The 27,772-nt window shown below is 44.3% G+C and overlaps 3 protein-coding genes across 6 annotated transcripts in view; 1 reads left to right on the plus strand and 2 right to left on the minus strand.

Annotated features, from left to right (window-relative positions):
- The window catches only part of POFUT1 (protein O-fucosyltransferase 1), a 142,906-nt gene extending 134,850 nt beyond the window's left edge, over window positions 1-8,056 (minus strand). For both annotated transcript variants that reach the window (XR_012716889.1, XM_075276870.1), the window contains exons 1-3: window positions 7,921-8,056; window positions 3,359-3,480; window positions 2,706-2,888 (exon numbers count right to left, since the gene is read on the minus strand). Coding sequence is in view for 1 of the 2 variants with exons in the window: in XM_075276870.1 (XP_075132971.1) it covers window positions 2,706-2,888; window positions 3,359-3,480; window positions 7,921-8,056 (441 nt within the window). In the remaining variant the exon portion in view is untranslated. The remainder of the gene's footprint in view (window positions 1-2,705; window positions 2,889-3,358; window positions 3,481-7,920) is intronic.
- Window positions 1-27,772, minus strand: part of TM9SF4 (transmembrane 9 superfamily member 4) — a 318,186-nt gene that overhangs the window by 255,151 nt on the left and 35,263 nt on the right. The window lies entirely within an intron of this gene.
- Window positions 8,095-17,730, plus strand: PLAGL2 (PLAG1 like zinc finger 2). 3 transcript variants are annotated; one of them, XM_075276865.1, is made up of 4 exons: window positions 8,095-8,182; window positions 9,122-9,188; window positions 15,659-15,956; window positions 16,589-17,730. In XM_075276865.1, exons 3-4 carry the CDS (start codon window positions 15,727-15,729, stop codon window positions 17,676-17,678), a joined length of 1,320 nt encoding a protein of 439 aa, XP_075132966.1. In that variant the 5' UTR covers window positions 8,095-8,182; window positions 9,122-9,188; window positions 15,659-15,726; the 3' UTR covers window positions 17,679-17,730. The 3 variants fall into 3 exon arrangements, with proteins under 3 accessions (XP_075132966.1, XP_075132967.1, XP_075132965.1); XM_075276866.1 differs by lacking the exon at window positions 8,095-8,182 and adding an exon at window positions 8,250-8,341 and having other exon boundaries at window positions 9,119-9,188; XM_075276864.1 differs by lacking the exon at window positions 8,095-8,182 and adding an exon at window positions 8,250-8,341.

The raw sequence follows: 27,772 nt of genomic DNA on the forward strand, positions 1-27,772 counted from the left end.
CATTGTAATTTGAAGAACTACTGTATCTAAAGATAAAAAAGCAGTTTTCAGAGTAAATAGATCTAATGCAGCATAGTGGTAGTAGTCCAACAACTGATGGACATGCTATTACAAAGGACAAAAATTGTGATCAGGTGTCTGTTCCTGGAAGATGAACGTCACTGCCAAGACAAAACTATAATATGTGATGTATTATGGCACCGACAAGAAGGATCCATGGTAATAATAATAATACATTTTATTTATATAGCGCCAACATATTCCGCAGCGCTGTACAATTTATAGGGTTCAGATACAGACATACATAACAAAGAACGTCATTTCACACAATGGGACTGAGGGCCCTGCTCAAAAGAGCTTACAATCTATGAGGTAGAGGGGGTGACACAAGAGGTAGCAGGGGCGGCATTGCTTATACAGTGTTCAGACAATTTTGTGCATTAGGAATTGTGATAGGCTTGTCTGAAAAGATGCGTCTTTAGTTTGCGTTTGAAACTGTAGAAGTTGGGAGTTAATCTTATTGTCCGGGGTAGAGCATTCCAGAGAAGTGGTGCAGCTCGGGAGAAGTCTTGTATACGAGCATGGGAGGTTCTGATAATAGAGGATGTAAGTGTTAGGTCATTGAGTGAGCGGAGAGCACGGGTTGGGCGGTAGACAGAGATGAGGGAAGAAATGTAGGGAGGTGTGGCATTATGGAGAGCCTTGTGGATGAGAGTAATAACTTTATATTTTATTCTATAATGAATAGGCAGCCAATGTAGTGACTGGCACAGACCGGAGGCATCGCTGTAGCGTCTAGCCTGATAGATGAGCCTGGCCGCTGCATTCAGAATAGATTGTAGAGGAGAGAGTTTAGTGAGGGGAAGACCGATTAGTAAGGAATTACAGTAGTCAAGGCGAGAATGAATCAGAGAGACAATAAGTGTCTTTAGTGTATCTCTGGTAAGGAAAGGGCGTATTCTGGAGATGTTTTTGAGGTGGAGGTGACATGAACGTGCGAGTGATTCAATATGAGGGTTGAAGGAAAGGTCTGCGTCAAATATGACCCCAAGGCAGCGGGCAGGCTGCCTAGGAGTTATAGTAAGGCCTGAGACTGCAATGGATATATCAGGGACAGATCTGTTAGATGGTGGAAACAGTAGTAGTTCAGTCTTAGAGAGATTTAGTTTCAGATAGAGCGAGGACATGATATTAGAGACAGCAGAGAGACAGTCACTGGTGTTCTGTATGAGTGCAGGGGTGATGTCACAGGAAGATGTGTATAATTGGGTGTCATCAGCATAAAGATGGTACCTGAAGCCAAATCTGGCGATGGTTTGTCCAATGGGGGCTGTGTAGAGAGAAAAGAGCAGGGGGCCGAGGACCGAGCCCTGAGGAACCCCAACAGCAAGGGAAAGAGGGGAGGAAACAGAGCCCGCAAATGATACACTGAAAGTGCGGTCTGAGAGATAAGAGGAGAACCAGGAGAGTGCAGTGTCATTGAGGCCGACTGAGCGGAGCATAGTGAGGAGAAGTTGATGGTCAACAGTGTCAAAAGCTGCAGAGAGGTCCAGAAGAATAAGAAGAGAGAAGTCACCATTGGATTTAGCCTTTAGTAGATCATTAGAGACTTTTGTGAGAGCTGTTTCAGTAGAGTGCAGAGCGCGGAAACCAGATTGTAAGGGATCAAGCAGAGAGTTAGCAGAGAGATAACGGATTAACCGAGAATAAACCAGGCGTTCCAAAAGTTTAGAGATGAAGGGGAGGTTAGAGACGGGTCGATAGTTAGCAGCACAGGATGGGTCCAGGGAGGGTTTTTTCAGTAGCGGGATTATAACAGCATGCTTGAAGGAGGATGGGAAGATTCCAGAAGAGAGAGAGAGGTTAAATATTTTAGTAAGGTAAGTAGTGACAGCAGGGGACAGAGATTGGAGAAGGTGTGAGGGGAAGGGGTCACAACTGCAGGTTGTGGGGCGAGATGAAGAAAGTAGCTGGGAGACTTCCTCTTCTGTGACAGGTTCAAAAGATGAGAATGGACAGTCTAAAGTGCGGCTGGTGAGGGGATCAGTACTATCGTAGGTGTGGGAGTCAATGCCACCTGGGGCTTGGGCAGTAATTTCCTGACGGATCTTATCAATTTTATCATGGAAATACATGGCCAGGTCATCAGCACTAAGGTCTGAGAATGGCGTCTGCACCTTGGGTGTGAGTAAGGAGTGAAAGGTTTCAAAAAGCCTTTTAGGGTTGCTGGAGAGAGAAGAGATGAGGGCGGTGAAATAGTCTTGTTTGGCGAGGTAAAGGGCAGAGCTATATGTTTTAAGCATAAACTTGAAGTGGAGGAAATCTGCAGGTGAGCGTGATTTTCTCCAGAGACGTTTGGCACACCTAGAGCAGCGCTGAAGAAATCGTGTCTGTGGCGTGTGCCAGGGCTGCTGCCTCCTATGTGGGACTTTACGAGTGGAGGGGGGAGCAACCTCATCCAATGCATTTTTGAGGGTTTCATTATAGTGACTGGTGGCCAGATTGGGACAGGAGATTGAAGAGATGGGGGACAGGGAGGACTGTAGAGTATCTGAGAGGTGCTGGGTGTCAATAGCACGCAAGTTCCTATATGTGTGATGGGTAGGGGCGTCTTGTGAAGGGGAGAGAGCACTGATGGTGAGAGATAGAAGATCCATGGTATTAAAGTACAAACACTGATTACTAGGCCCGCAACCACAACTCACCTTCATGGGGCAGCTTTTCTTATTAGGGCTCCTCTGAGCAGCTGCTGTGAAACAGTAAGCCACACGCTTCTCAGCTGGCCAGTACTCGTCAGCAAATGTCTTCATAAAGTCTTCCATGCTCATAACTCTGTGATATTGCTGGAGAGGAGCCAGCTGAAAGAACTCTTCAAAAGATACATGCACCTGTAGAGAAGCACGCAAAAGCCAATCAATGATAATCTAAAGGGGTTCCCCAACTTCCACAATCACTACGTCTAATGATGTAACTAAAGTCTTGTGGGCCCCAGAGAGTCACCCTCCACCCCACCTAGAGCCAGTGCTTTTATTATACTCTGTGGTCACCTCAGACCCTAGAATATAATAAGTAGAGGTCCAGGGAAAGTCATTAAAAATAAACACTTATACTCTTCCTAACTCACCTCCCCTGGGCATCCTTGCTCTGTCCATGGATCTGGAGGTCACTGCTGGGGCTTGTGATTGGGCCCACCGGTCACATGGGGTGAAATGACATCATTATATCCAATCACAGACCCCAGCAGTGATGTCTGGGATGCTGAGCCCAGGACAGGAGAGTAAGTTTTTTTGTTTTGTTTTTTTGTTACCTGCTCTGGGCCCCTTTCCATTAACAATATGTATCTCTGATTCTTACTTACATTTGTGTATGGAGGACGATGGTGGTTGTAAACAATCCATGGTGGGACAACCAGGGTCCGATTCACCATCTTGGCAAAAGCCAGAGAGCCAAGGAAATGATCTGCCTGGTTGCCAAACCGCCCTGCACAAAAAAAAAAAGAAAACACTAGTGATGTCATGGCTTCAATACCCTGCATCCTTGATCCTTCCATAGTAGCTTATATGTTAGTGCAGAAACACTGCATTACTGTGGTGTGTGCTCACAAGCCCTGCTCCTCTGTACAATATATAGGCCACTGACTCTGTAACACAGAGAATAAGAGCAATAGAACTGGAACTGTGTGACTGGAGTAAGAGAAGGATTGGCAGCTAAGCAGTGTAGGACTGGGTGGAGATGCCCCTGGGGGCAAGAAAAGTAAAAGAATAACGAAACATCATTACAGCTCAGAAGCCTCACTTCATAGAAAAGAATCAACATGTGTTCTGTACAGGGAGGGGTCCTCCCCCAGAAAGAGGCCCCATCTCCACTCTGGAGTGGGCTCAGTGGACCAGCAGTCCACTCCCTGGAAAATATAAGTGTACTCTGTCCAGAGAGCTCTCAAGAAGATGGAACAGATAAACTAATAGAAATGTACAAGATTTCTAGCGCAAGTTGTGGCCAGAAGCAGGTGTACATGGGTTACACTTATAGCCTAGGAGTTGTAGACACTTTATAACAGTTTCTGTGCCGAATCCAACAGGTGGGTAGAGTGTTGAAAAGGAGGCAAAAGTGCACCAGACAATGTGCCAAAATGTTATCAGAAACTAAGCCAACTAATAAACTGTATAAACTTAGACAGTCTAAACGTGCACCAGATATTCCAACAGGATTAGATAGCACTGCAAAATCTGGCGCACTCTAGTTTAACTTCGCTCCATCTATACATTAGACAGTATTAGTGTATCTGCCCCAGAGTGCCCCCCCCCCTTAGAGAGTGTTCAGTGTACACTTTTCCCCCTTAGAGAGTGTTCAGTGTACACTTTTCCCCCTTAGAGAATGCTCAGTGTACAGTGTTTCCCCCTTAGAGAGTGTTCAGTGTTCCCCCCCCTTAGAGAGTGTTCAGTGTTTCCCCCTTAGAGACTGCTCAGTGTACAGAATGTTTCCCCCTTAGAGAGTGCTCAGTGTACAGAGTGTTTCCCCCTTAGAGAGTGCTCAGTGTACAGAGTGTTTCCCCCTTAGAGAGTGCTCAGTGTACAGAGTGTTTCCCCCTTAGAGAGTGCTCAGTGTACAGAGTGTTTCCCCCTTAGAGAGTGCTCAGTGTACAGAGTGTTTCCCCCTTAGAGAGTGCTCAGTGTACAGAGTGTTTCCCCCTTAGAGAGTGCTCAGTGTACAGAGTGTTTCCCCCTTAGAGAGTGCTCAGTGTACAGAGTGTTTCCCCCTTAGAGAGTGCTCAGTGTACAGAGTGTTTCCCCCTTAGAGAGTGCTCAGTGTACAGAGTGTTTCCCCCTTAGAGAGTGCTCAGTGTACAGAGTGTTTCCCCCTTAGAGAGTGCTCAGTGTACAGAGTGTTTCCCCCTTAGAGAGTGCTCAGTGTACAGAGTGTTTCCCCCTTAGAGAGTGCTCAGTGTACAGAGTGTTTCCCCCTTAGAGAGTGCTCAGTGTACAGAGTGTTTCCCCCTTAGAGAGTGCTCAGTGTACAGAGTGTTTCCCCCTTAGAGAGTGCTCAGTGTACAGAGTGTTTCCCCCTTAGAGAGTGCTCAGTGTACAGAGTGTTTCCCCCTTAGAGAGTGCTCAGTGTACAGAGTGTTTCCCCCTTAGAGAGTGCTCAGTGTACAGAGTGTTTCCCCCTTAGAGAGTGCTCAGTGTACAGAGTGTTTCCCCCTTAGAGAGTGCTCAGTGTACAGAGTGTTTCCCCCTTAGAGAGTGCTCAGTGTACAGAGTGTTTCCCCCTTAGAGAGTGCTCAGTGTACAGAGTGTTTCCCCCTTAGAGAGTGCTCAGTGTACAGAGTGTTTCCCCCTTAGAGAGTGCTCAGTGTACAGAGTGTTTCCCCCTTAGAGAGTGCTCAGTGTACAGAGTGTTTCCCCCTTAGAGAGTGCTCAGTGTACAGAGTGTTTCCCCCTTAGAGAGTGCTCAGTGTACAGAGTGTTTCCCCCTTAGAGAGTGCTCAGTGTACAGAGTGTTTCCCCCTTAGAGAGTGCTCAGTGTACAGAGTGTTTCCCCCTTAGAGAGTGCTCAGTGTACAGAGTGTTTCCCCCTTAGAGAGTGCTCAGTGTACAGAGTGTTTCCCCCTTAGAGAGTGCTCAGTGTACAGAGTGTTTCCCCCTTAGAGAGTGCTCAGTGTACAGAGTGTTTCCCCCTTAGAGAGTGCTCAGTGTACAGAGTGTTTCCCCCTTAGAGAGTGCTCAGTGTACAGAGTGTTTCCCCCTTAGAGAGTGCTCAGTGTACAGAGTGTTTCCCCCTTAGAGAGTGCTCAGTGTACAGAGTGTTTCCCCCTTAGAGAGTGCTCAGTGTACAGAGTGTTTCCCCCTTAGAGAGTGCTCAGTGTACAGAGTGTTTCCCCCTTAGAGAGTGCTCAGTGTACAGAGTGTTTCCCCCTTAGAGAGTGCTCAGTGTACAGAGTGTTTCCCCCTTAGAGAGTGCTCAGTGTACAGAGTGTTTCCCCCTTAGAGAGTGCTCAGTGTACAGAGTGTTTCCCCCTTAGAGAGTGCTCAGTGTACAGAGTGTTTCCCCCTTAGAGAGTGCTCAGTGTACAGAGTGTTTCCCCCTTAGAGAGTGCTCAGTGTACAGAGTGTTTCCCCCTTAGAGAGTGCTCAGTGTACAGAGTGTTTCCCCCTTAGAGAGTGCTCAGTGTACAGAGTGTTTCCCCCTTAGAGAGTGCTCAGTGTACAGAGTGTTTCCCCCTTAGAGAGTGCTCAGTGTACAGAGTGTTTCCCCCTTAGAGAGTGCTCAGTGTACAGAGTGTTTCCCCCTTAGAGAGTGCTCAGTGTACAGAGTGTTTCCCCCTTAGAGAGTGCTCAGTGTACAGAGTGTTTCCCCCTTAGAGAGTGCTCAGTGTACAGAGTGTTTCCCCCTTAGAGAGTGCTCAGTGTACAGAGTGTTTCCCCCTTAGAGAGTGCTCAGTGTACAGAGTGTTTCCCCCTTAGAGAGTGCTCAGTGTACAGAGTGTTTCCCCCTTAGAGAGTGCTCAGTGTACAGAGTGTTTCCCCCTTAGAGAGTGCTCAGTGTACAGAGTGTTTCCCCCTTAGAGAGTGCTCAGTGTACAGAGTGTTTCCCCCTTAGAGAGTGCTCAGTGTACAGAGTGTTTCCCCCTTAGAGAGTGCTCAGTGTACAGAGTGTTTCCCCCTTAGAGAGTGCTCAGTGTACAGAGTGTTTCCCCCTTAGAGAGTGCTCAGTGTACAGAGTGTTTCCCCCTTAGAGAGTGCTCAGTGTACAGAGTGTTTCCCCCTTAGAGAGTGCTCAGTGTACAGAGTGTTTCCCCCTTAGAGAGTGCTCAGTGTACAGAGTGTTTCCCCCTTAGAGAGTGCTCAGTGTACAGAGTGTTTCCCCCTTAGAGAGTGCTCAGTGTACAGAGTGTTTCCCCCTTAGAGAGTGCTCAGTGTACAGAGTGTTTCCCCCTTAGAGAGTGCTCAGTGTACAGAGTGTTTCCCCCTTAGAGAGTGCTCAGTGTACAGAGTGTTTCCCCCTTAGAGAGTGCTCAGTGTACAGAGTGTTTCCCCCTTAGAGAGTGCTCAGTGTACAGAGTGTTTCCCCCTTAGAGAGTGCTCAGTGTACAGAGTGTTTCCCCCTTAGAGAGTGCTCAGTGTACAGAGTGTTTCCCCCTTAGAGAGTGCTCAGTGTACAGAGTGTTTCCCCCTTAGAGAGTGCTCAGTGTACAGAGTGTTTCCCCCTTAGAGAGTGCTCAGTGTACAGAGTGTTTCCCCCTTAGAGAGTGCTCAGTGTACAGAGTGTTTCCCCCTTAGAGAGTGCTCAGTGTACAGAGTGTTTCCCCCTTAGAGAGTGCTCAGTGTACAGAGTGTTTCCCCCTTAGAGAGTGCTCAGTGTACAGAGTGTTTCCCCCTTAGAGAGTGCTCAGTGTACAGAGTGTTTCCCCCTTAGAGAGTGCTCAGTGTACAGAGTGTTTCCCCCTTAGAGAGTGCTCAGTGTACAGAGTGTTTCCCCCTTAGAGAGTGCTCAGTGTACAGAGTGTTTCCCCCTTAGAGAGTGCTCAGTGTACAGAGTGTTTCCCCCTTAGAGAGTGCTCAGTGTACAGAGTGTTTCCCCCTTAGAGAGTGCTCAGTGTACAGAGTGTTTCCCCCTTAGAGAGTGCTCAGTGTACAGAGTGTTTCCCCCTTAGAGAGTGCTCAGTGTACAGAGTGTTTCCCCCTTAGAGAGTGCTCAGTGTACAGAGTGTTTCCCCCTTAGAGAGTGCTCAGTGTACAGAATGTTTCCCCCTTAGAAACTGCTTAGTGTACAGAGTGTTTCCCCCTTAGAGAGTGCTCAGTGTACAGAATATTTTCACCCTTAGAGAGTGCTCAGTGTACAGTGTTACATCCTCTCCACCGAGGTCAATGTAAAGTTTCCCTCCCGGAGAAGTTACAGCTTACAGGTCACCCCGTCACTCACCCATACAGGGACAGTACAGCAGATACCCGGACGCGTCCCATTCTTTCTCTTGGCCGTGCAGTCCCGGCAGCGTTAGACACAAGAGGAGAAACAGTCTCTCCATCACGGCCGGAAGGATTCCCCTGGGCGCCGCCATGTTAGAGGAGGCAGAGCGGAGGCCGGGTGGGAGGCGCTGCCATGTTGGTGGAGGCAAGTGGGTGACTAAAAGGCCTTGACACGCAAGGACCCCAGGCCCGGTCTCAGGCAGCATCACTAGCTCAATGTAAGTTCTCCAGCTGCTGATGGTTGGGTGTCCTGCTCCGTAAAGCCCCTAGTCAGCGCCTCTTCAGGCCGCGGCGTCTCTCCCAGAATCCACTGCGGACATCGGCTCCGTCCTGCGGCCTCCGGGGATAACGGAACCGGCGGGAAGTGTTATAACGGCGTATGTATGTTACCTCAGCAGAAAAGACTGCTGCCACGACACATCACATGACTTCCACTCCTATATAACTACTTTCTAAACAATGCACCCCAATATCTAGCCCACCCATGTACACCCCTATCCACTTAGAAGAACACCCTAATACTACTGACCCAGCCCTCTTCTCCTTTACCTTCACTCACCCAATGATACCTCAGTGCCCACTCCCATCATACCTGGCTGCATAGTGCCACTATTAGACAACTTATTTTTGCTGAAATATTTTAATGTGGATCTCAATGTTATGGATTATATTCTGGTGCGTGTGAACAGAGTTCTAAGAACCCACTCACTTTTATTGAGATGACCTATTGACCTCATATCCTTGTGAAATCCTCAGCATCTGCCCTAACAGGTGTCCATGGTAATTCTCCTCAGCAGCATATTGTCATTGTATGCACCAAAATACCACATGGCATATACAATACATCCCCATTAATACGTGACTGCCTGTGTATACCTAAGGACCCACATAGTATCATACAAGATGCTCACAATAATCTCTGGCACCTCCATAAAATAATAGAATGCAGTTCAGTATCGCCCATTACGTGATATTGAAATAGCCAAGCTTCTATAAATATACAGCCATATGTATACCCTTCACCTATATACTAATACTTATAAATGACCATACTCTCTCCTTCCTCATGTATGCACCCAGATATTGCTCCATGTTCTTGCTATTGTCACTGCATATAACCTAACAAGACTGATCTATATGCCTATATATTTCAGCAGGTTGAAAGATGGTGAGGCGTCTCTTACGCTGTCTCCCGGAGGGGTGAATCCAAATATTTAGCAGCAGGTAAGAGCAGCCTATCAAAATTTGACTTTCAGAAGACAAGGAAAGGTTAAGCGATAACTCACGAGGGAGCTTTAAGATTTACTAACACTAGGTCAGTAGCTTCTTAGCCTCTTAGTGACATCCAATATGTCTTTTTTTTTTTTTTTATAGTGAACACTTTAAGGCTTAGTTCACACGTGAATAGGGGGTGGCGGAATTTGATACTGAAAAAAAAACGCTTCAGGAATTAGCGATTTTTGGACATGAGGCGGTTTTTTGCAAAAACCACCTCAAAAAACTGCCAGGCGGTTTCTCCCTCCAACACAGTTAATGGACCTTGATAAAACGCCTGGCGATTTTTTTGCATTGATTTCCTGAGGCAGAATCCGCCTCAAGAAAGGTCATGTCACTTCTTTATTTTTTGCTAGCGGCACAAAAATGCTAGCGGAAACACGACCGCTATTGTATGGAGTAAGATTCCTCGTCCAAATTCCATCCCACTGGCCCCATGTGAACAAGCCCTAGACCTGTTTGTACACAGTTTTTTTTTTTTGTTTGTTTGTTTGTTTTTTTTATTTTATTGAACATACAATGTAATACAGTGTACATTGCAATATGTGACAGAAGATAGATAGTATTACAAATTATGGCATAAAAAAAAATCAGTAATTGATTAACATAGTGAGCAGTCTGTATATTGTATCTCTTAGACCTGCTTCACATCTGCATTCGGTATTCCCAGTATTCCATTTGGGAAGTTCGCTTGGGGACCCCCCGAACAGAAACCTATGCACATTAAAGAGCGGTTAGCTAAGAAACCACACGAATCCCATAGACTGTAATGGGGTCTGTGTGTTTTCCGCATTAATCATGTGAAGAGAAAAGTGGTGCTTGCAGTACTTTTTTCTCCTTATGATTTGTGCGGAAAACACTTGGGCCCCATTATAGTCTATGGGGTTTGTGTGGTTTCTTAGCTAACCGCTTTTTTAATGAGTTCGCCATCCCGTTTGGGAAGTCCCCAAGCGAACTCACCGAACGGAATACCGAGCGCAGGTGTGAACTGGGTCTTACATTGTAAATAACATGCTAAAACCAATAATTGAGAGCAAACCAAATAGCACATATGTAGTAGATGAGATATAAATAAATTTAAGTATTGCATCCTGAAGGGCCATGTATGTACATCACTTTACAGCGCACTTTCAGGTGTCGTGTGCCAGGTAAAGCTGTGTACTTGCAGCCGAGCACCTACACTTAATGCTCCATTAGATACAATTATAATAAGTACAGCGCTTCAGAATATGTTGGCGCTATATAAGTAAAAGCTGTCCTGCTGCTGAACTTGTTCCTCGCACAGTAGCTGTGATTGTTCCGGCATCTCTGCAGCTCGCTGGGACGCCATATAATGAGTGTGTTGTTGGTGATGATGCACCTGCTCCGGCGTTTCGACAGCTGTCAAGCTGGCCTGTTGCTGAACGCGTTCCCCATGCTGTGCCCGGGATTGTTCCATCAGCTCGCTGGAACGCCATATAATGAGCGTGTTGTTGGTGTTGATGATCGGCATGCTCTTGCGTTTCAACAACTGTGAGGCTGGCCTGGCACTGAATTGGTTCCTCGCGCTTTCCCTTTGATTATTGCGGCATCTCAGCAGCTCGTGGGGACGCCATATAATGAGCGTGTTATTGGTGTTGATGATCGGCATGCTCTTGCGTTTCAGCAACTGTCAAGCTGGCCTGGCACTGAATTGATTCCTCGCGCTTTCCCTGTGATTGTTGCGGCATCTTAGCAGCTCGTGGGGATGGCATATAATGAGTGTGTTGTTGGCGTTGATGATCGGCATGCTCCGGCATTTCGGCAACTCTCAAGCTGGTTTGGCACTGAAGTTGTTCTTCGCACCATAACTGTAATTGTTCCGGCATCTCAGCAGCTCGCTGCAACGCCATATAATGCATGTGTTGTTGGTGTCGATGATCCCCGTCAGCTCCGCTTGTGGAGAGCTCTGTGACTTCTGGCTACCTTCATAGCTCTCGTTGTTTGCGACAAATTTATAGTTTTTCTTTTTCCAGGCATGTTTAAAATTGACAAACTACCTATTTGGATTAAAGGGGTTTGCCCATGTCAGTGTGTCAGCAGTGCCTGGAGTAGATCAGATAATATTCAAATGTGTGTAGACAAACCACTGAGGGTTAGCGTGTGTTTACACAGAGAGATAACAGCCATGGGACCTGAGATAAGGCTGCTGCAGCAGCATTGTAATATAGTATGTGAACATAAATTCATAACAGTCAGGAAACCATGTCATTTCCCGGGATAAAAATTAGCCTGTGTGTTAAATCGAGGTTACAATCTATTTATGTGCCGAATTTCATTCAAATCCTTTTAAGCCGTTTTTGCGTGATTGACTAACAAACATCCAAACACACAAACATCCAAACTTTCACATTTATAATATTAGTAGGATGATTATTATTATGTAAGTAGCAACTGCAGAACCTATGTGGTGTCAGATGGCGGAGGCTCCTTCTGTCATGCATGAGAACTTTGTAAAAATAATTTTAGAATGCCAATACCATTACATACTGCTGTGGGCCTAATGAAGGCATGGCCTAACAGAAAGACAGTTTTTTTAACTGACAATATATCACCCTTTACTATAAGTAATGCAGTGAGTTATGATAGGAACAAAATTATCACAAGTTCTCAATAGGATCTGAAAGAAAGAAAAAAAAAAAGTGGAAAGTTTTATAAAAATGAAAAAAAGTAATCCCCCTATGTTTTGTAAATTAAAAAAAGTAATGCACATAAGATTGTAGGATGTAGGATTTAGCTGTCCGCTTGAAAAATTTCGACACCTTTGTGAACGGACACTAAAGGACAGACACGGACAGTAAAAGAACACACATGATGTCCCATTTAAATCAATGCAAAATGTAACGGACATAGCTAGTGTCCGATGCTAATGTCTGCGCAAGATTTTGCGCGGACATTAGCATCGAAGACTAGCTGTCGGACATCGACGCTAGTGTGAACGCCCCTTAGAGGGATTCTACCACTAAAACAACATTTTTTTTCTATTTACCACGTCGGAATAGCCATGCGCTCTTGTGCGCATGCGCAGTATGTTCCTGTAGTTCTACGGAGAACTACAGGAGCGTACTGCGCATGCGCGCAAGAGTGGAGTGTGACCCCAGCCGGAAGAAGACGCGGTTGCTGTTGAAGATGGAGGCGTCTCTGTAGAGAGTTCTCTGGCAACAGTGGGGATGCCCCCATTGCCGTTTGAGCGCTGGGGCCCGCCCCCATTGCTGCGAGAGAACTCATTTGCATACTGGTAAAAAACGGTATTTCTACGGAACGGTACAATTTTTTTTTTTTTTATTTAAACCTCTCTTTTCTAGGGATTTTCCAGGAATTAGACCCACCCGTGTGGAGGCTGGGGGAAGTGTAAAATAAAAAAAAGTGTACTTGCCTGTTCCCGACACTCTATTGTCCTCCGCTGGTGTTTATTAAGGCTCATGCCAGTACCTTGTTGTCAGAAGTCATGTGACCACTGAGACCAATCAATGGTCGTTGGTAAGGAAGCTGTGACTTGTGTGATTTTTCTCAGTGGTCACGTTGGGTGTAGAAATTCTGGCCCTACTTTTTGTTTTTTTATGATCTTGAACCTCCTTTGGCCTCCACAGGGGTTGGTCAATTTACTTGAAATCTCCTTTGGGCTGGGGCCCCACTTTGCGGAAACACCGCTTTTATTGTTGCAGATTTTGTTGCGGTTTTTTGAGCCAAAGCCAGGACTAGATGAGCAGAAGTTAGAAATGAGCGCTTTCTATATATTTCCAATTCCTTTTGTAGCCACTCATGGCTTTGGCTCAAAAAACCGCAACAAAATCTGCAACGAAAAAAGCTGTGTTTCCGCACCATGGAGCCTTAGCCTTAAGAGTCCAGTGCAGGCATGTCAAACATGCGGTCCACGGGCCGCATGCGGCCCTTTACAGGCATATCTGCGGCCCGCACAAAAGTCTCAAACTTTGTCTCTAAAGTTTAGAGACAAAGTTTGAGACTTTTGTGCGGGCCGCAGAGGTGCAATACTCATGCTGCTACTCACTGCTGTACGCTGCTGTGTAGACGTGATGTGACGTGATGACGTCACATCGCGTCTACAACTGTTAGCGCGCACGAGAGAGGGAGAGTGCGGCGGGGGAGCGAGGATTCGGAGTCGTCGGAGAAGGTAAGTTTAATGTGTGTGCACATAGAGGTGGAACATGAAACTGGAGGCAAATGAAGGAGGGGACGGCATGACACTGGGGGCAGAGATGGAGAGGACGGCATGACACTGGGGGCAGAGATGGAGAGGACGGCATGACACTGGGGGAAGAGATGGAGAGGACGGCATGACACTGGGGGCAGAGATGGAGAGGACATGAATCTGGGGGCAGAGATGGGGGCATGACACTGGGGGCAGAGATGGGGGGGACATGAATCTGGGGGCAGAGATGGAGGGGACATGAATCTGGGGGCAGAGATGGAGGGGACATGAATCTGGGGGCAGAGATGGAGGGGACATGAATCTGGGGGCAGAGATGGAGGGGACATGAATCTGGGGGCAGAGATGGAGGGGACATGAATCTGGGGGCAGAGATGGAGGGGACATGAATCTGGGGGCAGAGATGGAGGGGACATGAATCTGGGGGCAGAGATGGAGGGGACATGAATCTGGGGGCAGAGATGGAGGGGACATGAATCTGGGGGCAGAGATGGAGGGGACATGAATCTGGGGGCAGAGATGGAGGGGACATGAATCTGGGGGCAGAGATGGAGGGGACATGAATCTGGGGGCAGAGATGGAGAGGACGTGAATCTGGGGGCAGAGATGGAGGGGACATTAATCTAGGGGCAGAGATGGAGGGGACATGAATCTGGGGGCAGAGATGGAGGGGACATGAATCTGGGGGCAGAGATGGAGGGGACATGAATCTGGGGGCAGAGATGGAGAGGACATGAATCTGGGGGCAGAGATGGGGGGACATGAATCTGGGGGCAGAGATGGAGAGGACATGAATCTGGGGGCAGAGATGGAGGGGACATGAAACTGGGGGCAGAGATGGAGGGGGGACATGAATTTGGGGGCAGAGATGGAGAGGACATGAATCTGGGGCAGAGATGGAGGGGGACATGAATCTGGGGCAGAGATGGAGGGGACATCAAACTGGGGGCAGAGATGGAGGGGGGACATGAATCTGGGGGCAGAGATGGATGGGGGACATGAATCTGGGGGCAGATGAAGGGTGTATATGTAAACAGATGATTTTCTTTTATGAAACTAACAAAATCTTCTCCGAGAACAAGGCTGACTGATCACCACTTATCATCTTTGATCAAAGTAGGCACTGCGTTGTCATTTCAGCCTGATATACCAACAATTGTTAGCACAAAGAGGTGTCAAGCTTCAGGACAAAACACTAAAAAAGATTGAAAAAAATGATAGCAAATAAATGTTTAGTTTTTAATTGCTGTATTTTTGTTAAATATATTAGTTGCTGTTGCGCACTGCAAATATATTTTCCTGTTACATATTACTACTTCATATCTTGTTTTCATGACTGCTGTTAAAATACGTGTGTGACATTAGCAGCTGTGTGCGGCCCTCGCAACAACCTCTTGTTACTCATGTGGCCCTCGGAGTACACCGAGTTTGACATGCCTGGTCCAGTGGGCATTCTTTACTTGGCAATTGACAGCTATATCTGTTTGCACAGACATGCAGAAAAAATGTCAGGTTTTATCCAATGTTTCTCACAAAATTGTATGTCCGTGTGCTCATCTCTTCTTGCATTTAAACAAATACAGATACTAATAGACCTGTTTCTGAAGTTGTGTACCACTTTCTCTATTAGTGAAGCCACGTCACTACTTTCACCTCCTATTGATCACATCTAGATGTAACTTCCATCTATAAAATGGCTGTAGATAGAGGGTCATGTGACTGTATGCATTACTCAGCTTCCACCATAGTGCCTGTATTTGCTTCCTGTGCACAGTGTCTTACTGTCAATGTATATGGTTGCATGTCCCTGTATTTATAGCTGTTTTTTGGATTCAAACGGTACTGTATGCTGGGCGAATAAGTCGGTATGGCTTCACTAATAAAAAGTATGGGACACAACTTCAAAAAATGGATATTTTAGGGGGCAACACGGTGGCTCAGTGGTTAGCACTGCCTCCTTGCAGGGCTGGAGTCCTGGGCTCGACTCCTGCCAGGAACGACATCTGCAAAGAGTTTGTATGTTCTCCCCATGTTGGATTTCCTCCCACTCTACAAAAACATACTTAAACATACATAAAAAAGTACATTGTAATCCCTATACGGGGCTCACAATCTACAAAAAAAAAAAAGAAAGGATAATTTAGTAAATTGAATACATGTATATTTTTATAATTAGCTGTAAAGCTATAATCTTCTTTCAAAGTTAATTTTTTGACTCTTGTCAATTCACCAGGTAGGGCATCATGTTGGCACCAATGGGGAAATGATAGCGCACATGGCCGTGTCACCAGTGAGTCTGCCATGAAGACAATTTTCTTTGATGCTGCCAACATCAATCTCAGCACTGAGTGGAAAGTGGAGGCCAAGCCCCAGGAGGAGGAAAACCTGGCTGAGAACAAGCTCCTGCATGAGGCCACCAGACTGGATGCTCCTTGTAGCAGTGAGCAGGAGAGCCCACCCTTACCCCGGAGGTTTACCTGCCCCCAGCTGCTTTGCGACAAGACGTTTGCATCCAAATACAAGTTGTGCAGGTACAGTGATGGACATCGCACATCTTCTACATCAGTATTATTATTAACCCATGAGATGGTGTAATCTATAGAAAAGAAAGTATTAAAGCTTATTTGTCTGTAGTAGGAGGGTGACCCTTGAACACTAGCACCAAGGGCTACATAGCACTTATTTTCATGCTGTTTTTAAGATCACAGTTTGCAGTCACTGAAGGAGAAAACCTCTAAAGCAAACGTATCCTGACCTAATGCTGCAAATTGGTTATTGTTATCTGTCTACCACTTTCCAGTCTAGGTGATCCTTTGTGAACTAAACACAATTGTGGCACAAGTTTCTCTTCTGGCCTGATGGTTTTACACTTTACCTGTCCAGATACATTAGTCAGGTTTAAAGTAATGGGTATATTAGGGGTTTACTAAGCTAAATGCACCATAATTCCAGATAACTGGCCTAAACTCAGTGTTTCACATTTATGATATATTTTAGATTTAGACACTATTTTGCACCTCAACCTACTGTGTGTGCCAGAATCTGGCACTTTGTAAGAAAACAAAATAAAAATTTTAGTTCCTTTTGCATATCTAACTACCGTAGTGTAAGTTTTAGCATTTGTAAATCTGCTCCATGTGACTTCCACTTATTTCTTATGTAGGCATATGGCCACACACTCTATGCAGAAATCTCATCAATGCTCACACTGTGGTAAAATGTTCCATCGGAAAGACCATCTGAAGAATCACCTGCAGACCCACAACCCTAACAGAGTTGCCTTGCAATGCCCAGAATGTAGCAAAAACTACAGCACCAAATACGGACACCGACGCCACCTCGCCTTACATGCAATTGCCAGAGGTGATCTCAGCTGCGCCATATGCCTTCAGGTATTTAGAGACCGCCAGTCAGTGCTGGAGCACCTAAAGAGCCACAACCATCGACCATCCATGGGCAGCCGGGAAAAGAAATACCCCTGTGAGCACTGTGACCGATGTTTTTACACCCGCAAGGATGTCCGCCGTCACTTCGTTGTGCACACTGGCCGAAAAGACTTCCAGTGTCACTGCTGTGCACAGATGTTTGGACGTAAGGACCACCTGACTCGGCACATGAAGAAGAGCCATTGTGATGAAGCCCCTCGAATCAAGACAGAACCTCAAGATGACTTAAGTCTCATGAGCTGCCAGTCGACTGTCGTAAAAGAAGAATGGGGGTCTATCATGTGCATGCAGTCAAGAGACATGATTCCCACAGGGATGTACACTACATCATTTCAGCCAATATCCAATGCTGGCATTCCCCAGTCCTTGGTACCACCATTGTCTTTAGGGCTTAGTTACCCCAACGAAAGTGTACCTGCCTTCTCCACTGATCCATCTAACAGGTTCCAGTTCACATCTACCTCATACCTCCCCAAAAGTGAAATGGATCCTTTCATGTCTGATGGGTCTGGGGGACTGTCCCTTACTTCACCAGAGCTGGCACCATGTACAACACAGGCTGCACTGGATGAGTCCTACCTCTCTGCCCTGTGTGATCCCCTTTCCTCTGGAGTAGACTTTAACCATTTTCTCAGCTTCTTGCCCGTCGGTCTCCCTCCTTGTAACCTCCCTTTGCCCAATCCTGAAATATCCATGGGAGAAAGTCAGCAATTCCTGGGACCTGGCAGCAGCGATCTGTCCCTGCCTCATTATACCTCAGATATCAACTCTACAACATTGCCTCAGTTTCACCAAGCCTTCAAATAAACCTGGTGAGACCGTTTCCTATTTTACCTCATATAATATCTGGAGAGAACACTTGGCGTTTTTCTTTTACCGTATTTCGAGGCCTCAGAATTACTTTTATTTCTTTGGTTTATAAATCTATCTTCTTAGACAGAGTATCATACCTCAGGATCAGAGACTGTGCCATTCCACATCCAGTGGAAACCAGAAAGATCCCCCTAAAAATGTGAAGATGGTGGTGGGTGTAGGGGAGGTGACAGACAACATTCATCAAGCACAAGACTTGCATCCCTCCCTTACCCACATCATAGGAATGGTCTTTTGAACAAGAACCTGTTCCAGTCCTTCGTTACTCTATACCAGTGCCAATTCTCATCTACCTCTTCCAGATCTGTGTTTGTATAGAGACATTTTCTTTTATGAGGAAACCAGATGGAGCTGTTTTTTAATGGGTTTGTTTACTAATCTTGGTGGTAGTGCCAGCTCATATTACCTCATTATGCCGTTTACATTGCGCAGTATGACATAAGCTATACCACAAATCTCTGCCACCTCCCAGTGGGTTCTGTAGAAAGTGCTCTACTTATACCCACAGTGTTCTGAAGCATCCATCCCTTTCTGAAAAGTAATTTCCAATTTGTTTTGTTGCTTTAGATATTTAACCTGACATGGCAGCAGTGACAAAGCCAGATCTGCTATCAGTCGTTCCAAGTATCTGTGTACCTTCTACGTTTCACAGCCTTCTTGCTAGGGGCATTAAGTAGTGGTTGTTAGACAAAAAATCCATAGTAGCTAAACTATCAACCATGACACAATGGGATAGATTGGATTGTCACTGTGCCAAGGAAGAAATAGAAGGCAATTTTCAATTGACTGGAAAACCTGCTAGCCCTGACAGTATTGAAGTTCTACTAAAGATGGAAACCGGAGTCCTACCATTGAACCTCCAGGGTGCTGGTCATGCTGTAGACTTAGTTCAGTGCCTTCAGGGTCAGGTAAGCTTAGTGACCATTCAGGATTGGCAAATCATGCATCTAGTGATTACCTGGGGATGCTCCAGTCCTATATAAATCAATCAGTGTAAAATAAAAACTTTTGTAGCTTAAGTATATACTTTGGGTCAGATTTTTAACATTGCATAAAAGAAAGACCTGTCTTTAGCGCACAGAGCAACTAATCACAGCACAGGTTTCATTGTTCAAATGCAGATTATGGAATGAAATATTTGCTGTGATGAGATGGGAGAGTTGTTTTTCTTTTATACACTTTCATGAATCTGCCCCTTTGTGTTTCAGTTCCTCGCTGCTAGCTCCCAGGTAACAACCAGGTTTGTATCCAAAGGAAGAAAACTCATCATTAAATTCTTGACATCCCAAGTAGATCAAGTCATGATCCTTTATATGGTGAGCAATTTCAACATTACAAAGTTTTATTTTACATTGATGAAGTTTGTTAACATAAGATTGGACAAGCCTTTTTTGGACAGTATAAGCTGCTAAAACCGCAGCTCCATTTTACAGTCGGAACAGACTATTGTGAGTACAAGCATCCTGGAGACAGCCACTTTGCCGGGTACCAGGATTTGCTGTCTGTGGCAGCCTACCGCCTCTGCCACCATGTATGTGTGAGATCAGTGCACTTTTAACATTAAGGGCATTTCACATAGGGCAGAATTGTGGCATAAACTAACCAAATACAAGTGATTTTCAGTCACAGAAACTCCTGCAATGATTGTGCTATATATGAATATATCCTAAGTTAGTCTACAGCGAAGGAAATATTTATTTGATCCCTTGCTGATTTTGTAAGTTTGCCCACTGACGAAGACATGAACAGTCTATAATTTTAAGGGTCGGTTAATTTTAATAGTGAGAGATAGAATATCAAAAATAAAATCCAGAAAATCACATTGTATAAATTTTATAAATTTATTTGCATTTTGCATAGAGTAATAAGTATTTGATCCCCTACCAACCATTAAGAGTTTTGGCTCCTACAGACCAGTTAGATGCTGCTGTCTTATATTGTCACCTGTATAAAAGACTTTTGTCCACAGACTCAATGAATCAGTCAGATTCTAACCTCTACACCATGGGCAAGACCAAAGAGCTTTCTTAGGATGTCAGGGATAAGATCCTAGGCCTACACAAGGCTGGAATGGGCTACAAAGCCATAAGTAAGACACCAGGTGAGAAGGAGACAACTGTTGGTGTAATATTAAGAAAATTGAAGAAATACAAAATGACTGTCATTTGACATTGATCTGGGGCTCCATGCAAAATCTCATCTTGTGGACTGTCCTTGATCATGAAGAAGGTGAGAGATCAGCCTAAAACTACATGGGGGGGAACTTGTTAATGATCTCAAGGCAGCTAGGACCAAGTCCAACAAGAAAACCATTGGTAACACATTACGACGTAATGGATTAAAATCCTGCAGTGCCCGCAAGGTCCCCCCGTCTGAAGTTCGCCAATGAACATCTGGATGATTCTGAGAGTAACTGGGAGAAGGTGCTGTGGTCAGATGAGTCAAAACTTGAGCCCTTTGGCATTAACTCAACTCACAATGTTTTGGAGGAGGAAAAATGCTGCCTATGACCCAAAGAACTCTATCCCCACTGTCAAGCATGGAGGTGGAAACATTATGTTTTGGGGGTGTTTCTCTGCTAAAGGCACAGGACTACTTCACTGCATCAATGGGAGAATGGACGGAGCCATGCATGTACCATAAAATCCTGAGTGACAACCTCCTTCCCTTCCGCCCGGACATTAAAAATGGGTCGTGGCTGGGTCTTCTAGCAGATCAATGACCCAAAGCATACAGCCAAGGCAACAAAGGAGTTGCTCAAAAAGAAGCACATTAAGGTTATGGAGTGGCCTAGCCAGTCTACAGACCTTAATTCCATAGAAAACTTATGGAGGGAGCTGAATCTCCGAGTTGCCAAGTGACAGCCTCAAAATCTTACTGATTTAGAGATGATCTGCAAAGAGGAGCGGACCAGAATTCCTCCTGACATGTGTGCAAACCTCATCATCAGCTACAAAAAACGTCTGACTGCTGTGTGCGCCAACAAGGGGTTTGCCTCCAAGTATTAAGTCTTGTTTGCCAGAGGGATCAAATACTTATTTCTTTATGCAAAATGCTAATACATTTATACAATGTGATTTTCTGGATTTTATTTTTGATATTCTATCTCTCACTGTTAAAATTAACCGACCCTTAAAATGATAGACTGTTCATGTCTTTGTCAGTAGGCAAACTTACAAAATCAGCAAGGGATCAAATAATTATTTCCTTCACTGTATGTGGTGTTTGGTTCAGAAGAGGTGGGGGCAGACCCAAGGCAAACTGCAAGAAAATCTCCCGTGGAGACCTGATGTCAACTGTAAAACATGAAAGAGGAGCCTTAGAGGAGAGCCCTATAATATTGTCCATAGAGGTTCATTTATATCATTTGTAATAATATGACTTTCTATATCAATCAAGCAGGCCGTGACAGTTGCAAGCTGTTTGGTCCTGCTTAGTTTTGCAACAGCTGGTAAGACACAGGTTGAAAATCCCTTCTGGACAGTGCACTGCTGCAGATAGGTGGGTGATAAGGTCAATGTCGCTTGTTTGATATAAATTTGTTTGGATTTTCCTATATCAGCACTTAAAGCCTTAAAAATGTAGCTTTCTATTTTTTTCCTACTTACTAAAATATACATATGTATGAGCTGTTTATTTCTATGAAATATTAGATCTTTTAATTTCCTGAAGTTCCATATTCATAAATGTGAATTGACAAAGGGCTAATACAAAAATTTAAATAAAAGGCTCCCTCCCTTCAGGGGTGTCATTTGTAAAGATAGCAATTAAAGGGCTGTAGGGGCCATTAGAAGACTTATTGTTTCTTGATAGAGATGAGCAAGTACTGTTCGGATCAGCCGATCCGAACAGCACGCTCCATAGAAATGAATGGATGTACCTGGTACTTCCGCTTTGACGTCGGCCGGCCACTTAACCCCCCGCGTGCCGGCTACGTCCATTCATTTCTATGCGAGTGTGCTGTTCGGATCGGCTGATCCGAACAGTACTCGCTCATCTCTATTTCTTGATTATTGCTTTAGGTGGTCAGTAGTCTTCAAAGAGGTGTCCACCTTCACCTTATCAAAATATACTACCAGAAATAGTCCATACCTATTTTAGGGTCTATTCAGGTGGCTGTGTTCAGTCTGAGAATTTCTGTTCATATATTGCCACCATTTCTCAGACTAACCACAGCTAATCTGATCTGAACTAGCATTATAGTGTTTTATGATAGGTGGCTCTACTGTCCCATACTGACATGATGCTTTAAAGAGGACCTTTCATGTCTTAAGGGCACATGCGGTTTTATATACTGCTAGAAAGCCAACGGTTCGTCAAATTCAGCACAGGTGAAGCGCTATCTGTGCATTTACTGATAGTTCTTCAGTGTCAGAAGGGCATTCCTGACAGTTTAACAGTGTACTGCGCTGCAAACAGTACTGTCACGAGGGGCGTTCTCAGCTAGAATGTCAGGAACGCCCTTCTGACACTGAAGTACTATTAGTAAATGCACAGATAGCGCTTCACCAGGGCACAAAACGGGAAAACAGTGCGCTTAATTCAGCACACGGTCGGCTTTCTAGAAGTATATATAAGGGCCCCTTCACACGGAGTATACGTGCGTATCACATTGAAAGCAATAGGGAAAAAAAGCAGCCCATTCATTTCTATGGGGAGCACACATATGCCGCCTCCCATAGAAAGCAATGGGATCTGTTTTAACACCGTTGATTCGGAACATGTTACACATTCAGAATCAGCAAACGTATACTCCGTGTGAAGGGGCCCTAAAACTGCATGTGCCCCGAGGACATGAAAGGTTTAACCCTCAGTAGTTCTGAAACTCAGTGTCATAAATCATTATGGAGCTTATGAGGTCAGTTCAGACTAGTCACAGTAGATCTGGAAAATGTGTCTGTCACAAGGACTGTTTCTCAGACCTACAGTCCTATGAAAAAGTTTGGGCACCCCTATTAATCTTAATCGTTTTTAGTTCTAAATATTTTGGTGTTTGCAACAGCCATTTCAGTTTGATATATCTAATAACTGATGGACACAGTAATATTTCAGGATTGAAATGAGGTTTATTGTACTAACAGAAAATGCGCAATATGCATTAAACCAAAATTTGACCGGTGCAAAAATATGGGCACCTCAACAGAAAAGTGACATTAATATTTAGTACATCCTCCTTTTGCAAAGATAACAGCCTCTAGTCGCTTCCTGTAGCTTTTAATCAGTTCCTGGATCCTGGATGAAGGTATTTTGGACCATTTCTTTCTACAAAACAATTCAAGTTCAGTTAAGTTTGATGGTCGCCGAACATGGACAGCCCGCTCTCAAATGATCTGAAAACAAAGATTGTTCAACATAGTTGTTCAGGGGAAGGATACAAAAAGTTGTCTCAGAGATTTAACCTGTCAGTTTCCACTGTGAGGAACATAGTAAGGAAATGGAAGACCACAGGGACAGTTCTTGTTAAGCCCAGAAGTGGCAAGCCAAGAAAAATATCAGAAAGGCAGAGAAGAAGAATGGTGAAAACAGTCAAGGACAATCCACAGACCACCTCCAAAGAGCTGCAGCGTCATCTTGCTGCAGATGGTGTCACTGTGCATCGGTCAACTATACAGCGCACTTTGCACAAATAGAAGCTGTATGGGAGAGTGATGAGAAAGAAGCCGTTTCTGCAAGCACGCCACAAATAGAGTTGCCTGAGGTATGAAAAAGCACATTTGGACAAGGCAGCTTCATTTTGGAAACAAAAATTGAGTTGTTTGGTTATAAAAAAAGGCGTTATGCATGGCGTCCAAAAAGAAACAGCATTCCAAGAAAAACACATGCTACCCACTGTAAAATTTGGTGGAGGTTCCATCATGCTTTGGGGCTGTGTGGCCAATGCCGGCACCGGGAATCTTGTTAAAGTTGAGGGTCGCATGGATTCCACTCAGTATCAGCAGATTCTTGAGAATAATGTTCAAGAATCAGTGACAAAGTTGAAGTTACGCCGGGGATGGATATTTCAGCAAGACAATGATCCAAAACACGGCTCCAAATCCTCAGGCATTCATGCAGAGGAACAATTACAATGTTCTGGAATGGCCATCCCAGTCCCTAGACCTGAATATCATTGAACATCTGTGGGATGATTTGAAGCGGGCTGTCCATGCTCGGCGACCATCTAACTTAACTGAACTTGAATTGTTTGTCCAAAATACCTTTATCCAGGATCCAGGAACTGATTAAAAGCTACAAGAAGCGACTAGAGGCTGTTATCTTTGCAAAAGGAGGATCTACTAAATATTAATGTCACTTTTCTGTTGAGGTGCCCATACTTTTGCACCGGTCAAATTTTGGTTTAATGCATATTGCGCATTTTCTGTTAGTACAATAAACCTCATTTCAATCCTGAAATATTACTGTGTCCATCAGTTATTAGATATATCAAACTGAAATGGCTGTTGCAAATACCAAAATATTTAGAACTAAAAATGATTAAGATTAATAGGGGTGCCCAAACTTTTTCATAGGACTGTATCACAGCTGTCTGAAATATATTAAGCACTTCAGCATCACCATATCTTGTTACAAAGGATTGGACTACCTACCCTAATCTATCAGATTCTAGTGTTAAGATCTGTCCATTAGAGTCATGGGGGAGAGAATCTGGGAAGTCCTGATATTTTCATATTTAAAACAAAAAAAAAATAAAGTGTAAAATAAATGTCTTTTGGGATCATGAGACCAAGTCTATTCATTCCCTTTCATTGATGCTGTCACCTCACTTCACAGATGGAAGTCTCACTTTAGTTTGTATGGGTATCAGTACCCAAAGTCTTTGGAAGCACTTTGAGACATAAAGCTATGTAAATGGGGAGATGTTGTTACAGGGGGAGGGGGGATGTCTTCTACAACAGTAAGAAAGCTTTCTGTGTCACCTATGACAGTGTTCGTCATCTGTATGTCACTGGTGAAATAGAGAATGTGTTTTATGACACAGAAATGCTCTAGCCATTCACTTATTAGGGATTAGCAGTATGGTATATATATGGCCCATAGCCACCTATTGGAGGAGCCCACTGCATACAGTTTATATATTGACCTCAGCATGAACAATGGGAAGGATTTATCAAAGGGGTTTTCTAGTATTGGTAATCAATATGTGTCCAGTGGGGTTCTGCACAGGGTGTTGAAAGAGGCCAAAGCTGCGGCACCCTCAAGCGCTCAGCTTCTTCCCTGTGCTGATGACGTGACATCAACCAATTGTATGGTACAGTAGCACATCAGTCCCATTTGCCCAAACGCTGTGGTCTCTTCAACCAGTTGATCTATGGAGGTCTGAGGTCTCAGAACACCATGTGATACACATACATTAATCCAAGTGTCATTGCCTTTAGGACCCCCAATAATCGATGCAGACAGTCAGAATGTTAATTTAACCATGCGGAGCTCTATCCTGTTATAAAGTGATATTTAAATGACCTAAAATGACAGTGGCAAAAGGATTATTATTATTTTTTATTTTTTTTTAAGAGAGACATGGCAGATAAACACTGCCTCCTCCCTTAAAGGGGTTGGCCACTTTCAGACCAATATTGACAAACAAATGTACAATAAAAAGATATACAATTTTCCAATATACTTTCTGTATACCTCACGGTTTTTTAGATTTCTGCTTGCTGTCATTCATTCTGTTACTTCTAGAGGATAAAAGTCTGACCATGGTCATGTGATTTACGGTCCATGGTCATGTGATGAGTACACAGGTGCACAGCTTGTTACAGTCACAGCACAGTAATCAGACATCTGCCTGGTAATCAGCTGTGCACCTGTGTGCTTATCACATGACCATGGACCGTAAATCACATGACCATGGTCAGGCTTTTATCCACTAGAACTAAGGGGGCGTTCACACTACCGTCGGTGTCCGACAGGTAGTGTCCGCTCAAAATCTGGCGCGGACACTAGCTGTGTCCATGACACCTGTCATTTATTTAAATGGGCATCGGGTGCGTTCTTTTGCACTCCGTGCCCTTCCTTCACTGTCCGCATGTAAAGATGTCCGACTTTTCAAGCGGACAGAAAAACCCTACATGTCAGGTTTTTCTGTCCGCTTGAGAAGTCGGACATCTTTACATGCGGACAGGGAAGGAAGGGCACGGAGTGCAAAAGAACGCACCCTATGCCCATTTAAATAAATGACAGGTGTCACGGACACGGCTAGTGTCCACTCCTAATGTCCGTGCCAGATTTTGAGCGGACACTAGGGGAGGACACTACCTGTCAGACACCGATGGTAGTGTGAACGCCCCCTAACAGAATGAACAAGAAGAGATCTAGAAAACTGAGGAATTGATACAGAAAGTATATTGAAAAATTGTATATCTTTCTATTGTATATTTGTCAATATTGGTCTGAAAGTGGCCAACCCCTTTAAGCTCCATGAACAATGTGGCTACTCTGAAAAAGGCCTCCACCCAAGAATTAAGTTTATGGTACATTAGTCACTTTAGGGCAAGTTCACACTTTTAAGGAATTTGTGCCCTAAAATTCCACACCAACATACATTGCAATGTAAGTACTTTTTTTTTTTTTTTTTTTTTTTTTTAACAAAACATCCACTAAGAACGTTAAAAAAAATGTTTCAGAGTTCCAGTATGCTGTAGCTGTTGCAGAAATGCCATGGATGTTTACCACTGTTTTCATTATTTTACAATACAGTTGTGAAATCCATGACTCAATCCACATCAAAATCAGCTATATAACCCACATGTAAAACATAGATTTCAGAAAAAAATACTTAGCGTGGACTTGATCATACTGTGGGGAGGCCTTGTGTGAATATATTTTTTTCTTTACTTGTATGTCTGTTAATCTAACATGCCTACCTGGAACATTGTATCTGTAAATCTGCTCTGACACAATAAGGCTCTTCCCTTCAAGTATTGGAAATAGAAAACATTTTGCAGTAAAGGGATGTATGTGTAGTATCCTCCTTTGTATAGAATATACAGACCTGCATCACCTCAGAGGTTTAGACCTTGTATGTTTATTTTATATAACATGCCTGTGGCGCCGTTAGCATCATTAGCAATGCGGACCAATCACTGACATTGTAGCACTTTGATATAAATAGTTTTTGATCAATTAGCAAAAATAATTCATTTTGTAATGGGGGGTCAAAAATATTGTTCTATTTTTTTTTTTTGTTTAAAGAGTGCAGTTTGCTAAATAAACATTTACTAGATTATGAATTGCATGAAGTCATTTATCTGTGGCAAGTTGGCATCCAAATAATTCATGTACTGTATGCCATGGGTGCATTGCATTGGAGGCTACATATGATGATCTTCTTTGTCCTTCTATATGTAATCCCTTTTTTCTTTTATACATACTCCCCCTCTTTTTTTTTTTTCTCTCTGTATCTTCTGGAGCTTTGGCCTTTGTTTTGGTGGTCACCATAGAAAAGAGAAGATAGCGATGAAGTTCTTGTTTTTAGGGGGTTCTTTTAATCCCTTACTTGCTGTGTTCTTATGCACCCTTACGTCGGTGCTTGTCCCAGACTTCTCCGGTCTGAGACTCCATTCTGATAAGTTTTTTAAAATGTTTTTTTTCTGGTTTTGTTTCCGAACGGATTATTTTGCTGGGACACCTCTTTGATGATGTCACCAAGTGTCTATGAATATTGTATTATGCTTCTGAATTTTATTTTGTTGTCTTCATCTGCTTCTGGCATTTGCAATTTATCCAGAAGGAAGAGTTCCTCCAAGCGTAAACAACTGGCTTTTAGAGAGTGTGACATCCCTCTTTATGATGGTTGTCGCCAGTGCCGTGGATCACCTCCCAAAGCAGCACCTATATGGGATGTTATAGTATAGGTTAAGAAATATGTTGAAGACTCCATGAAGGAGAGCCAGGTGTCTATCTCCCATATTACTAAGAATCCTTGTACTGAGGTTACACAGTCTGTCAGTAGTGCTATCTGATGAAGAGATCCAAGTACTGAACAAGACACATTCCTCTGACGAGGATCAGTCTGAGGAGCTTGG

The sequence above is a fragment of the Leptodactylus fuscus genome, chromosome 6 (assembly GCF_031893055.1).
Source record: "Leptodactylus fuscus isolate aLepFus1 chromosome 6, aLepFus1.hap2, whole genome shotgun sequence".
In the NCBI taxonomy this organism is placed as follows: Eukaryota; Metazoa; Chordata; class Amphibia; order Anura; family Leptodactylidae; genus Leptodactylus; species Leptodactylus fuscus.

Excerpts from the sequence above, each read along its gene's own strand:
- PLAGL2 (XM_075276865.1), top strand. The coding sequence starts at position 15,727 with ATGAAGACAATTTTCTTTGATGCTGCCAACATCAATCTCAGCACTGAG. Across the intron at positions 15,957-16,588 it reads TCCAAATACAAGTTGTGCAG|GCATATGGCCACACACTCTA; the intron begins GTACAGTGATGG and ends TTTCTTATGTAG.